The 13593-nt window shown below is 43.6% G+C and overlaps 1 protein-coding gene across 2 annotated transcripts in view; it reads right to left on the reverse strand.

The window, feature by feature from the left end:
* Positions 1–255: 255 nt before the first annotated feature.
* Positions 256–13593, reverse strand: part of LOC5511595 (rabankyrin-5) — a 68401-nt gene continuing 55063 nt past the window's right edge. For both annotated transcript variants that reach the window (XM_048726419.1, XM_048726420.1), the window contains 11 exons: positions 11997–12165; positions 11216–11352; positions 10782–10920; positions 10131–10331; positions 9550–9726; positions 7932–8079; positions 7617–7707; positions 7260–7387; positions 2225–2371; positions 1287–1377; positions 256–762 (listed from right to left, as the gene is read on the reverse strand). In XM_048726419.1, the coding sequence (XP_048582376.1) occupies positions 633–762; positions 1287–1377; positions 2225–2371; positions 7260–7387; positions 7617–7707; positions 7932–8079; positions 9550–9726; positions 10131–10331; positions 10782–10920; positions 11216–11352; positions 11997–12165 (1558 nt within the window). In that variant the 3' untranslated portion in view covers positions 256–632. The remainder of the gene's footprint in view (positions 763–1286; positions 1378–2224; positions 2372–7259; positions 7388–7616; positions 7708–7931; positions 8080–9549; positions 9727–10130; positions 10332–10781; positions 10921–11215; positions 11353–11996; positions 12166–13593) is intronic.

Raw genomic sequence — 13593 nt, forward strand, 5'->3', positions numbered from 1 at the left:
GAAATCGGGGGGGGGGGGGGCGTGAAATCCCACTAACTGAACATATTCAGGTGCGAAATGTACGGCTAGAGCGAGATTTATTACTAAGAATTTGCGGAGCTATTCTTTGAGAACACGAAATGAAAACGATACGAAGAAAGACACTGGGAATCCGGTGGTATCCTGACTTGGAGCATCAAGCTGAGTTGAGATGGTACCGGGAAGCCTGTGGTATGCTTTTTTGGAACATCAGTTGAGATGGTACCAGGAAGCCTGTGGTATTCTTCTCTTTTAATAGGACGAATCCTTGCGGTTGCGGTGACGTTAATTTGGTTTAGAATATGAAATTTGAGTCTGACATGTTGCACATTGACGGCTGATTGATAACTGATTGTGCTCGAGCCCGGATGTGTTGAAGTATGTACATTTGTTGTGAAGTGACGTCACTTCGGGTATTAGTGTTTACAGTCTCTGTGATGACGTCACATTCCTAAGTAGGAATCATTACACACTTTCTAGCTTTTTGACATCATGTCTCAAAGGGAGCGTATATAATAGGATTCAATTCCACATGAAAATATGAGTTCTTATTTTGGCGCCCGTTGTAATCCCATCATAGTAGCTGTACACCTTGAAGCCAACCTTTACGCTGGCTAGAATGCACCTGATGTAAGCATCTCAAAGCAGACGTCACAGACACGCACGGGTTTCGCCAGTTCATACTTGATAATCGGAATCTGCTTACAGGAACACTTGGCACACAGCAAACGGCCACAATGGCGACTACGGGGAATAGAGACGTGACAGCTTATCAGGCGATTTCGAAGTTATGGGGTACAAAGGGCTTAGGGGAAGTTATGGGGTACAAGGGGCTTAGGGGAAGTTATGGGGTACAAAGGGCTTAGGGGAAGAAAGAAGGGCCGGGGGTGGGTGACGGTGTTTCGGTGTTTCATACGGAGTGCAGGGGAAGATACAGCGACTTTCAAGGGAAATAAGTTTTTAAATTACTAATACAAAATAATTTCCTATGTAGAAATAAAAAATATGTAAAAATAATATTTTTCAATTCTAAAGAATCCTTAGAATAACCATATAAAAACAAACTTCTTTACGTTATTTAGCAAATTCAATTAAATATATCGCAATAGTTCGTCTAAATCAGCCGATGGAGATGGATGCTTTCTCACACATGGTGTTTTTCTAGAATGACAAGACGGCAGCATCATTTTTTCTTTGCGGGAATCTCGGAGAAAAAGGGGTCAATGCAATCATTTATGATAAGCCCACGTGATTACTAGCTGACTTACCAGTGATGTTTTCTATTTTTGATTGAGAACTTCATTCCGCATTCATGACAGCTATCACCATCTGACCAAGGTGGCTCAGCGTTTAACATATCTAATAACGGCAACAAATCACAGTCACATCATTTAAGCAGCTCTGATAACACATCTACAACTCACAACACCTTGGAAACACAGAGTATCAGATTGTAACAGCCCTGCATTACATCTACAACTCACAACACCTAGGAAACACAGAGTAGCAGATTGTAACAGCCCTGCAACACATCTACAACTCACAACACCTTGGAAACACAGAGTAGCAGATTGTAACAGCCCTGCAACACATCTATAACTCACAACACCTTGGAAACACAGAGTAGCAGATTGTAACAGCCCTGCAACACATCTATAACTCACAACACCTTGGAAACACAGAGTAGCAGATTGTAACAGCCCTGCAACACATCACAACTCACAACACCTTGGAAACACAGAGTAGCAGATTGTAACAGCCCTGCAACACATCTATAACTCACAACACCTTGGAAACACAGAAGAGCAGATCGTAACAGCCCTGCAACACATCTACAACTCACAACACCTTGGAAACACAGAGTAGCAGATTGTAACAGCCCTGCAACACATCTATAACTCACAACACCTTGGAAACACAGAGTAGCAGATCTTAACAGCCCTGCACATTTAGTGCGGTTTGCAATATTATGCGAACTGTCGCTTAGTTTGAATCACATAAAACTTAGAACTGTTAAACAGATGGAAATTGTCGACGAGAGTCGGAGAATAGTGAAAACCAAAGTAAAAGGGGTGATACTCCACTATATTTGCCCTGTTTGCCCTTTTTTGATTAACAACTATTTATTTAATAAATTAGAACAAAAAAAAGCTCAATTACTCACTATCCGTGTAAAGTACTAACAGTAAGACTGGTTTTGGCTTACCTAAGAGCGTATAAAGCAGCTTTTTCGTGGGTACTTCAGCGTTGAATATAGACAAGCCGTATTTATTGACAGTAGCTAAGCTACTCCCTCCCCGGAGGAGCTCACGGCAGAGGCGCGCAGCGCCATTGACGTACGCTAAAAACAGGGCTGAAAACAACAACAAGTGAGTCACTTAATCAGCACGATGTCACTACAACACAGTGCCACTTTTAACATGATGTCACCTTAACACAATGTCACCTTAACACAATGTCACCTTAACATGATTTCACCTTAACACAATGTCACCTTAACACAATGTCACCTTAACACGATGTTACCTTAACATGATTTCACCTTAACACAATGTCACCTTAACACAATGTCACCTTAACACGATGTCACCTTAACACAATGTCACCTTAACACAATGCCACCTTAACACTATGTCACCTTAACACGATGTCACCTTAACACTATGTCACCTTAACACGATGTCCCCTTAACACGATGTCACAATTACACTTTAGGTGACATGAACAATATGACGTGACATTAACATGGCGTGACCATGAAATGACGTGTTTATTACATGACGTGACCTGACGTGACCAGTAATGACGTGATTATTACCTGATGTGACCATGACATGACGTGATTATTACCTGACGTGACCATGACATGACGTGACCATGACATGACGTGATTATTACCTGACGTGACCATGAAATGACGTGATTATTACCTTACGTGACCATGACATGACGTGATTATTACCTTACGTGACCATTACTTGACGTGACCATGACATGACGTGATTATTACATGACATGACCATGACATGACGTGTAGGACGTGACCAGTAATGACGTGTTTATTACCTGATGTGACCATGACATGACGTGATTATTACCTGATGTGACCATGACATGACGTGATTATTACCTGACGTGACCATGACATGACGTGATTATTACCTGACGTGACCATGACATGACGTGACCATGACATGACGTGATTATTACCTTACGTGACCATTACTTGACGTGACCATGACATGACGTGATTATTACATGACATGACCATGACATGACGTGTAGGACGTGACCAGTAATGACGTGTTTATTACATGACGTGACCATGACATGACGTGATTATTACCTGACGTGACCATGACATGACGTGATTATTACCTGACGTGAACATGACATGAAGTGATTATTACATGAGGTGACCATGACATGACGTGATTATTACCTGACGTGACCATGACATGACGTGATTATTACCTGACGTGACCATGACATGACGTGATTATAACCTGGCGTGACCATGACATGACGTGATTATTACCTGACGTGACCATGACATGACGTGATTATTACCTGACGTGACCATGAAATGACGTGATTATTACCTTACGTGACCATGACATGACGTGATTATTACCTTACGTGACCATTACTTGACGTGACCATGACATGACGTGATTATTACATGACATGACCATGACATGACGTGTAGGACGTGACCAGTAATGACGTGTTTATTACCTGATGTGACCATGACATGACGTGATTATTACCTGATGTGACCATGACATGACGTGATTATTACCTGACGTGACCATGACATGACGTGATTATTACCTGACGTGACCATGACATGACGTGACCATGACATGACGTGATTATTACCTTACGTGACCATTACTTGACGTGACCATGACATGACGTGATTATTACATGACATGACCATGACATGACGTGTAGGACGTGACCAGTAATGACGTGTTTATTACATGACGTGACCATGACATGACGTGATTATTACCTGACGTGACCATGACATGACGTGATTATTACCTGACGTGAACATGACATGAAGTGATTATTACATGAGGTGACCATGACATGACGTGATTATTACCTGACGTGACCATGACATGACGTGATTATTACCTGACGTGACCATGACATGACGTGATTATAACCTGGCGTGACCATGACATGACGTGATTATTACATGACGTGACCATGACATGACGTGATTATTACCTGACGTGACCATGACATGACGTGATTATTACCTGAGGTGACCATGACATGACGTGATTATAACCTGGCGTGACCATGACATGACGTGATTATTACATGACGTGACCATGACATGACGTGATTATTACCTGACGTGAACATGACATGAAGTGATTATTACCTGATGTGACCATGACATGACGTGATTATTACCTTACGTGACCATTACTTGACGTGACCATGACATGATGTGATTATTACATGACGTGACCATGACATGACGTGATTATTACATGACGGGACCATGACATGACGTGATTATAACATGACGTGACCATGACATGACAAAAATGCGGTAGCGCGCACTGAAATCTTGTGTGTGCGCCGTCCTCGAATCTCCGCCTTTGTAACTCTCAAGGTTTATACATGGCTATACATGGCTATGATGCAACATATAAGCATGACAAGATCTGACCATGGCGTGAACATACAATGACGTGACATATTACTGACATGACTCAACGATACATTGAGGTGGGGCAAGGTAAACAACAATGACAAAGGCATGGCAATTACAAGACGCAACGATACATTGAGGTGGGGCGAGGTAAACAACAATGACAAAGGCATGGTAATTACAAGACGCAACGATACATTGAGGTGGGGCGAGGTAAACAACAATGACAAAGGCATGGCAATTACAAGACGCAACGATACATTGAGGTGGGGCAAGGTAAACAACAATGACAAAGGCATGGCAATTACAAGACGCAACGATACATTGAGGTGGGGCGAGGTAAACAACAATGACAAAGGCATGGCAATTACAAGACGCAACGATACATTGAGGTGGGGCGAGGTAAACAACAATGACAAAGGCATGGCAATTACAAGACGCAACGATACATTGAGGTGGGGCGAGGTAAACAACAATGACAAAGGCATGGCAATTACAAGACGAAACGATACATTGAGGTGGGGCGAGGTAAACAACAATGACAAAGGCATGGCAATTACAAGACGCAACGATACATTGAGGTGGGGCAAGGTAAACAACAATGACAAAGGCATGGCAATTACAAGACGCAACGATACATTGAGGTGGGGCGAGGTAAACAACAATGACAAAGGCATGGCAATTACAAGACGCAACGATACATTGAGGTGGGGCAAGGTAAACAACAATGAAAAAGGCATGGCAATTACAAGACGCAACGATACATTGAGGTGGGGCGAGGTAAACAACAATGGCAAAGGCATGGCAATTACAAGACGCAACGATACATTGAGGTGGGGCGAGGTAAACAACAATGACAAAGGCATGGCAATTACAAGACGCAACGATACATTGAGGTGGGGCAAGGTAAACAACAATGAAAAAGGCATGGCAATTACAAGACGCAACGATACATTGAGGTGGGGCGAGGTAAACAACAATGACAAAGGCATGGCAATTACAAGACGCAACGATACATTGAGGTGGGGCGAGGTAAACAACAATGACAAAGGCATGGCAATTACAAGACGCAACGATACATTGAGGTGGGGCGAGGTAAACAACAATGACAAAGGCATGGCAATTACAAGACGAAACGATACATTGAGGTGGGGCGAGGTAAACAACAATGACAAAGGCATGGCAATTACAAGACGCAACGATACATTGAGGTGGGGCAAGGTAAACAACAATGACAAAGGCATGGCAATTACAAGACGCAACGATACATTGAGGTGGGGCGAGGTAAACAACAATGACAAAGGCATGGCAATTACAAGACGCAACGATACATTGAGGTGGGGCGAGGTAAACAACAATGACAAAGGCATGACAATTACAAGACGCAAGGATACATCGAGGTGGGGCGAGGTAAACAACAATGACAAAGGCATGGCAATTACAAGACGCAACGATACATTGAGGTGGGGCGAGGTAAACAACAATGACAAAGGCATGGCAATTACAAGACGCAAGGATACATTGAGGTGGGGCGAGGTAAACAACAATGACAAAGGCATGGCAATTACAAGACGCAACGATACATTGAGGTGGGGCGAGGTAAACAACAATGACAAAGGCATGGAAATTACAAGACGCAACGATACATTGAGGTGGGGCGAGGTAAACAACAATGACAAAGGCATGGCAATTACAAGACGCAACGATACATTGAGGTGGGGCGAGGTAAACAACAATGACAAAGGCATGGCAATTACAAGACGCAACGATACATTGAGGTGGGGCGAGGTAAACAACAATGACAAAGGCATGGCAATTACAAGACGCAACGATACATTGAGGTGGGGCGAGGTAAACAACAATGACAAAGGCATGGCAATTACAAGACGCAACGATACATTGAGGTGGGGCGAGGTAAACAACAATGACAAAGGCATGGCAATTACAAGACGCAACGATACATTGAGGTGGGGCAAGGTAAACAACAATGACAAAGGCATGGCAATTACAAGACGCAACGATACATTGAGGTGGGGCGAGGTAAACAACAATGACAATGGCATGGTAATTACAAGACGCAACGATGCATTGAGGTGGGGCAAGGTAAACAACAATGAAAAAGGCATGGCAATTACAAGACGCAACGATACATTGAGGTGGGGCGAGGTAAACAACAATGACAAAGGCATGGCAATTATAAGACGCAACGATACATTGAGGTGGGGCAAGGTAAACAACAATGACAAAGGCATGGCAATTACAAGACGCAACGATACATTGAGGTGGGGCAAGGTAAACAACAATGACAGAGGCATGGCAATTACAAGACGCAACGATACATTGAGGTGGGGCAAGGTAAACAACAATGACAAAGGCATGGCAATTACAAGACGCAACGATAGCAAGGGGCAAAGGGGCTTGTATGAGTTTACGACTATTGGATGGGGCCATAAATGTGACATAAAAACACGTGGTTTTGGCATGATTGTGAAATGTCAAAAACAATGAAAACTCAGATTCTGGGCGATATATAAAATATGTAACTACCATGACCACGGGATACCTGTGTTCCCTTCGGCATCGACCGCGTTCATGGGGTATTCCGGCATTGACTGGCGAAAGATCTCGAAGATCGCGACGGCGTTATCCTTGGCGTACTGAGCCAGCACATGGAGAGGGTTCTGACCCCGACTACAACAACAATCAAGAGACATTAGGGACCCACGAGACCTTCCATACGGCATATGTTGTGAGTTGCGAGTTGAGGGGATTAGAGGTCTACAGTCATAGAAATAATGCACAAAAGTATATGATTTGGCTAATGAATAAGACGCCATTTTTGTAGGCCAATGGAGGGGAGGGAGGGGAAACCAAGTGGCAGGGGAGCGCATGCTGCACAAGTACGCGCATGCGTATGTACCTCGTATTGATTGCCTCTGCATTGATGGAAGACTCCGTGAGTAACACTCGGACTGACTCTACGTGTCCACACTGGGCGGCCACATGCAAGGCTAAAAGATAAAGCATAAAGCGTCATCCACACTGTACAACCACCGTCACCCACACTGTACAACCACCGTTATTCCCTTACAACAAGTAGATGTTACAAAAAAATAGGCTCTCATCGTTATTCCCTTACAGCAAATAGATGTTAAATACATTTAAAGAATGGGCACTCACCGTTACTCTCATACAACAAATAAGTGTTACAATACATTAAAAAAAGAGCTCTCACCGTTATTCCCTTTCTCATCCACCATATCCACATTAGTGTTCTCCCGCACCAGCACGCTGATGATACCGGCGTGGTTATGAGCCGCCGCCATGTGCAGAGCCGTCTGGCGGTGCTTGTCCACATCATTGACACGCGCGCCAGCCAGCAGCTACAAATAGATAAACACAGCATCATTCACACGCGCGCCAGCTAACAACTACAAATAGATACATCATTCACAAGCGCGCCAGCCAGCAACTACAAATAGATACATCATTCACAAGCGCGCCAGCCAGCAACTACAAATAGATACATCATTCACAAGCGCGCCAGCCAGCAACTACAAATAGATACATCATTCACACGCGCGCCAGCTAACAGCTACAAATAGATACATCATTCACAAGCGCGCCAGCCAGCAACTACAAATAGATACATCATTCACACGTGCGCCAGCCAACAACTACAAATAGGTAAAACACAACATCATTCACACGCGCGCCAGCCAACAGCTACAAATAGATAAACACAGCATCATTCACACGCGCGCCAGCCAACAACTACAAATAGATAAACACAGCACCATTCACACGCTCGTCAGCCAACAGCTACAAATAGATAAACACAGCATCATTCACACGCGCGCCACCAACAACTACAAATAGATAAACACAGCATCACTCACACGCGCGCCAGCCAACAACTACAAATAGATAAACACAGCATCATTCACACGCGCGCCAGCCAACAGCTACAACTAGATTCATCATTCACACGAGCACCAGCCAACAACTACAAATAGATACATCATTCACACGCACGCCAGCCAACAACTACAAATAGATACATCATTCACACGCACGCCAGCCAACAACTACAAATAGATACATCATTCACACGCACGCCAGCCAACAACTACAAATAGATACATCATTCACACGCACGCACGCCAGCCAACAACTACAAATGGATACATCATTCACACGTGCGCCAGCCAACAACTACAAATAGGTAAAACACAACATCATTCACACGCGCGCCAGCCAACAGCTACAAATAGATAAACACAGCATCATTCACACGCGCGCCAGCCAACAACTACAAATAGATAAACACAGCATCATTCACACGCGCGCCAGCCAACAACTACAAATAGATAAACACAGCATCATTCACACGCGCGTCAGCCAGCAGCTACAAATAGATAAACACAGCATCATTCACACGCGCGCCAGCCAACAACTACAAATAGATAAACACAACATCATTCACACGCGCGCCAGCCAACAACTACAAATAGATAAACACAGCATCATTCACACGCACGCCAGCCAACAACTACAAATAGATACATCATTCACACGCACGCCAGCCAACAACTACAAATAGATACATCATTCACACGCGCGCCAGCCAACAGCTACAAATAGATACATCATTCACACGCACGCCAGCCAACAACTACAAATAGATACATCATTCACACGCACGCCAGCCAACAACTAAAAATAGATACATCATTCACACGCACGCCAGCCAATAACTACAAATAGATACGTCATTCACACGAGGGCCAGCCAACAGCTACAAATAGTAAATCACAACATTATTCACACGTGAATTCCTTTGTTTTACTTACAAGGTGCCTGACCATGATTTCGGCGCCGGCAGACACGGCAAGGTGCAGCGGTGTCCTGTGCGTGGAGTCCTGTATGCGCGAGTTGATGTCGACACTGACGCCAATCAGGAACAGAACGGTCTCGACGTCATTCGCTAGAATCGCGGTGTGCAAGAAGTTGCGGCCTTTGGAGTCGAACTGAGGGATGAACAAAAACGTAAATCAAATAAATCGCGGTATGAAAGAAGGACTTTGAAGTAGAATTAAGATATACACCAATATAGACTCTTATATCCTTACCCAATACCTAGCCCTAGTGTTTATTGCTGTGCTTGGTCATGAATATACAGTTTATTAGCAAATACTTTGATGTTGTCGTATCCGACAATACGACGGGGTATAGAAAATTAACTAGCAAAATGACTATCAATGATTGACGCAAAATACTTCATAAACGATATATGATCAAAGTCTCTTAGTTGCTCGCTTAAGTTGATATTGCTTTGCAGTTGATAATGCTTCATGTGATTCGGTGTTGAGTGTTAAATGGCGTATCGATTTCCATTCGTTAAGCGAGCAATCACTGATCACGTGTTACCCACCTGCTCGGCGGCACCTGGCGCACGTGATAGAATAGCAGCCGCGGCTTCATGGTCACGTGTGGTGAGTGCCACGGCAAATGGCGTGTGCCCTGACCGGTCCCTCGCCATCAGATCGAGGTCGGGGTGGCTAATTAGGAGTCGTGTTATTATTGGGTGCTTTGTGGTGATCGCCAAATGCACGGGTGCTCTACCCTCAGAGTCCTGTAAAAAAAAATAAATGCACAAACAAACAAATGACTATATAACTTTGGAAAGCAATTCACCCTCTGTGCAGCTAGAATGTAAAAGATACAACAAAACAAGACCACGGGAAGTCCAGACAACATCAACAACATAAGTGCAATGAAAAACTTCTTTTAGGCCCCTCGACTTGCTAAACAGCATATCAAAATTTCATTAGAAACCCTTTGGAAGAAGCGATAAACATTTTTTGGCCGCCATCTTGGGTTCATTTTGTTTCTCATCAGCGCCCTTAACCCTCATTAGCGCCCTTCGGTACCAATCTCTAGAGAGTACATGCTTTTTTTTATTATATAATCATCGAACAGGTCTAGAGGAGAGGTATAGAACAGAGAAAGAGTCTCGGTTAACACGTACATGTAATACATAATTTAAGATCAACTAGTCATTATTAGGAAACTGTCGTCTTACCTTGCTGTTCACATTAACTTTGTGTTCGAGGAGACACTGAACCACGATGTCTAGTCCAGCAGAACATGCTAGATGGAGTGGGGTCAACCCGTCCCAGGCCTCAACACCGCCTTCACCGCCAGGACCAGGCCGTCGGGGGCTGGGAATAACAAACAAAGATACCTCAAGATGACTACTACTGCTAAATAAATCACTAAGATTGTCATATTTTTATGGTCAATGGATTTCTGTTAAGCTATTTTTGTAAAGCCCTCCACCCCTCTCCCCCCTTCATCTTTAAGCCAAAAAAAGTTATGCTTGGTTCGGAATGTATTATCCATTTTTGAATTTGTGCATCTAAAAAGCTGTATATCTGTAAGGTGTTTATTGTGGATAGTTTTCCTCGGGTCACACGAGGTGTCTCCAGCCACTCATACTTCGCCGTTTTTCCATACCTGTTTATATCACAGTTACTTCTGATCAAAAACTGTGCCGCTTTCTCGTTCCTTTCTGAGATTGCACGGTGGAGCAAGGACTGGGTACAACCATTAAGCCCCATGTTCCACGCGTCTGGGTCACAACCATGCAGTACCTGTGTACGAAAGAACAGAATTTAACATTTGTTTTGTAGAAACACTATTTCTTACCAAGATGAATGCGACATTGTCCGTTAAGGCTACACAAGGTTTCCCTTCCCCAAAGCCTCAAACAACTATGGCCCATTCCTTACCAAGTTAATGCGACATTGTGAGAGTTTGCCACAAGACCCGACCAAAGAGGGGGGTGGGGGTGGGGGGTGGGGTCGGGAAGTCAAAGTCCTCCTCACAGTGATCAGCTCTGTGTTAAGGCTACACAAGGTGACACTCCCCCATCCCCCATCCCCCATCGACTATAGCCCATTCCTTACCAAGATGAATGCAACAACGTCCGGGTTGGCCATAAGATCTTCCCACAGGAGGGTTGGGTGTGCAGTTACAGTACTTGTCACACATGTTCATTTCGGTGTTAAGACTTCATAGGGCATCACCCCCAACCTCACACCCCCCCCCCCCCCATATATAATTGTCACACCCCTTACCAGCGTGGAGGCGACATTGTGCTGATTATCTTTAAGGGCCACCCACAGGGGGCCGTTACCTTCCTCGTCAAAACTGTCCAAGTTGGTGTTAAAACTTCATAGGGCATCATCCCCTGCACCCACCCCCCCCCCAAATATCTAAAAGTCTAAACCCTTACCAGCGTGGAGGCGACATCGTGCTGATCATCTTTCAGGGCCACCCACAAGGGGCAGTTGCCTTTCTCGTCACACGTGTTCAAGTCGGTGTTAAGACTGCAGAGCGCGTCCACCACGGGCTGCAAGCGGCACTGGATCGCCAGCTGCAGCGCTGACATGTTGGTGTTGGTACTAGAGAGAGAAGAAAAGCTTAAAGGGGAAGTGTCGAGACGAGCTGTGGGCCACGGGTTTAGCCCTACGTGCAATAAAGATCGCAATGCATCGCAATGAACTGTTGTTGTTTTCCCAAATGGTCTAAAAGAGCTTGGGCGAGCGCACAGGGAACCTGTGGCAAACACGTGGCAAACACGTTCAAACATGTGGCAAACATGTGTCTAAACACAAATTGCTGAAAGTATATGTTTTACGACAAAAAAAGAGAAATACAAAAACGATAAAAACAGACTCCTAAATATGGTATGAGGTGTTGGCCTGGAATGATACGGTAGATGATTCAAAGCTGCGGTTTTGTAATTTAGGTATAGTTAGAAATGAAAAGAACGACGGTTTACAAAACAAATTTGTTTCCATGGGTTTCCTGTGGTACGATTTCTAATTAGTGCCTAGTACTCTCCGCGTGACGTTCAAGCCCTCATCACTTCCCCAGCATTCATATTGTGTCGAAAGTACACAAATATGACAGAGTAGGTTTTATTGCGTAAAAAGTATGCCCTAGACAAGGACGGGTTTAGCGCAATCACAAAAGAATACTTGCAATTTACACCCGAAATCGATCATCGACGTTACGCGTCCTACCAGAATTCAAAATCCTTGCTTCTAGCACGCAGTAAATCAAACGGGCGGTCGGGATTGTTTGCTTTAGTTGACTGCGCGATATTCCCAAACGAGACAAGAATTTTTGGACTTTAGTAGGTCGCACGACAACAGTTTCAGCTATAAAACAATAAAAATCCTATTGTTCTGTGATCATACAATACGAGTTTCCTGACCAATCAGCGGACATCATTTTAATGCTGCTGTTGCTGTAACAAAAATACTTAGAGTTTTTTAAACAACTACAATCGTCTTTAACATTTTTTCGTCACTGACAAAATCAAGATTAATCTGCCAGACTCAGAAGACAAGTCATTCGTCGTTTTGTCTTTTTGTTTGCGTCCAATTACACGTAATAATTTCGATTTCATCGTTTTGTTTGCGTCCAATTACACGTAATAATTTCGATTTCATCGTTTTGTTTGCGTCCAATTACACGTAATAATTTCGATTTCATCGTTTTGTTTGCGTCCAATTACACGTAATAATTTCGATTTCATCTTTTTGTTTGCGTCCAATTACACGTAATAATTTCGATTTCATCGTTTTGTTTGTGTCCAATTACACATAATAATTTCGATTTCATCTTTTTGTTTGCGTCCAATTACACATAATAATTTCGATTTCATTGTTTTGTTTGCGTCCAATTACACATAATAATTTCGATTTCATCGTTTTGTTTGCGTCCAATTACACATAATAATTTCGATTTAATCGTTTCGTTTGCGTCCAATTACACATAATAATTTCGATTTCATCGTTTTGTTTGCGTTCAGTTAGTTATAA

Source organism: Nematostella vectensis, chromosome 4, assembly GCF_932526225.1.
Source record: "Nematostella vectensis chromosome 4, jaNemVect1.1, whole genome shotgun sequence".
Taxonomy (NCBI): domain Eukaryota; kingdom Metazoa; phylum Cnidaria; class Anthozoa; order Actiniaria; family Edwardsiidae; genus Nematostella; species Nematostella vectensis.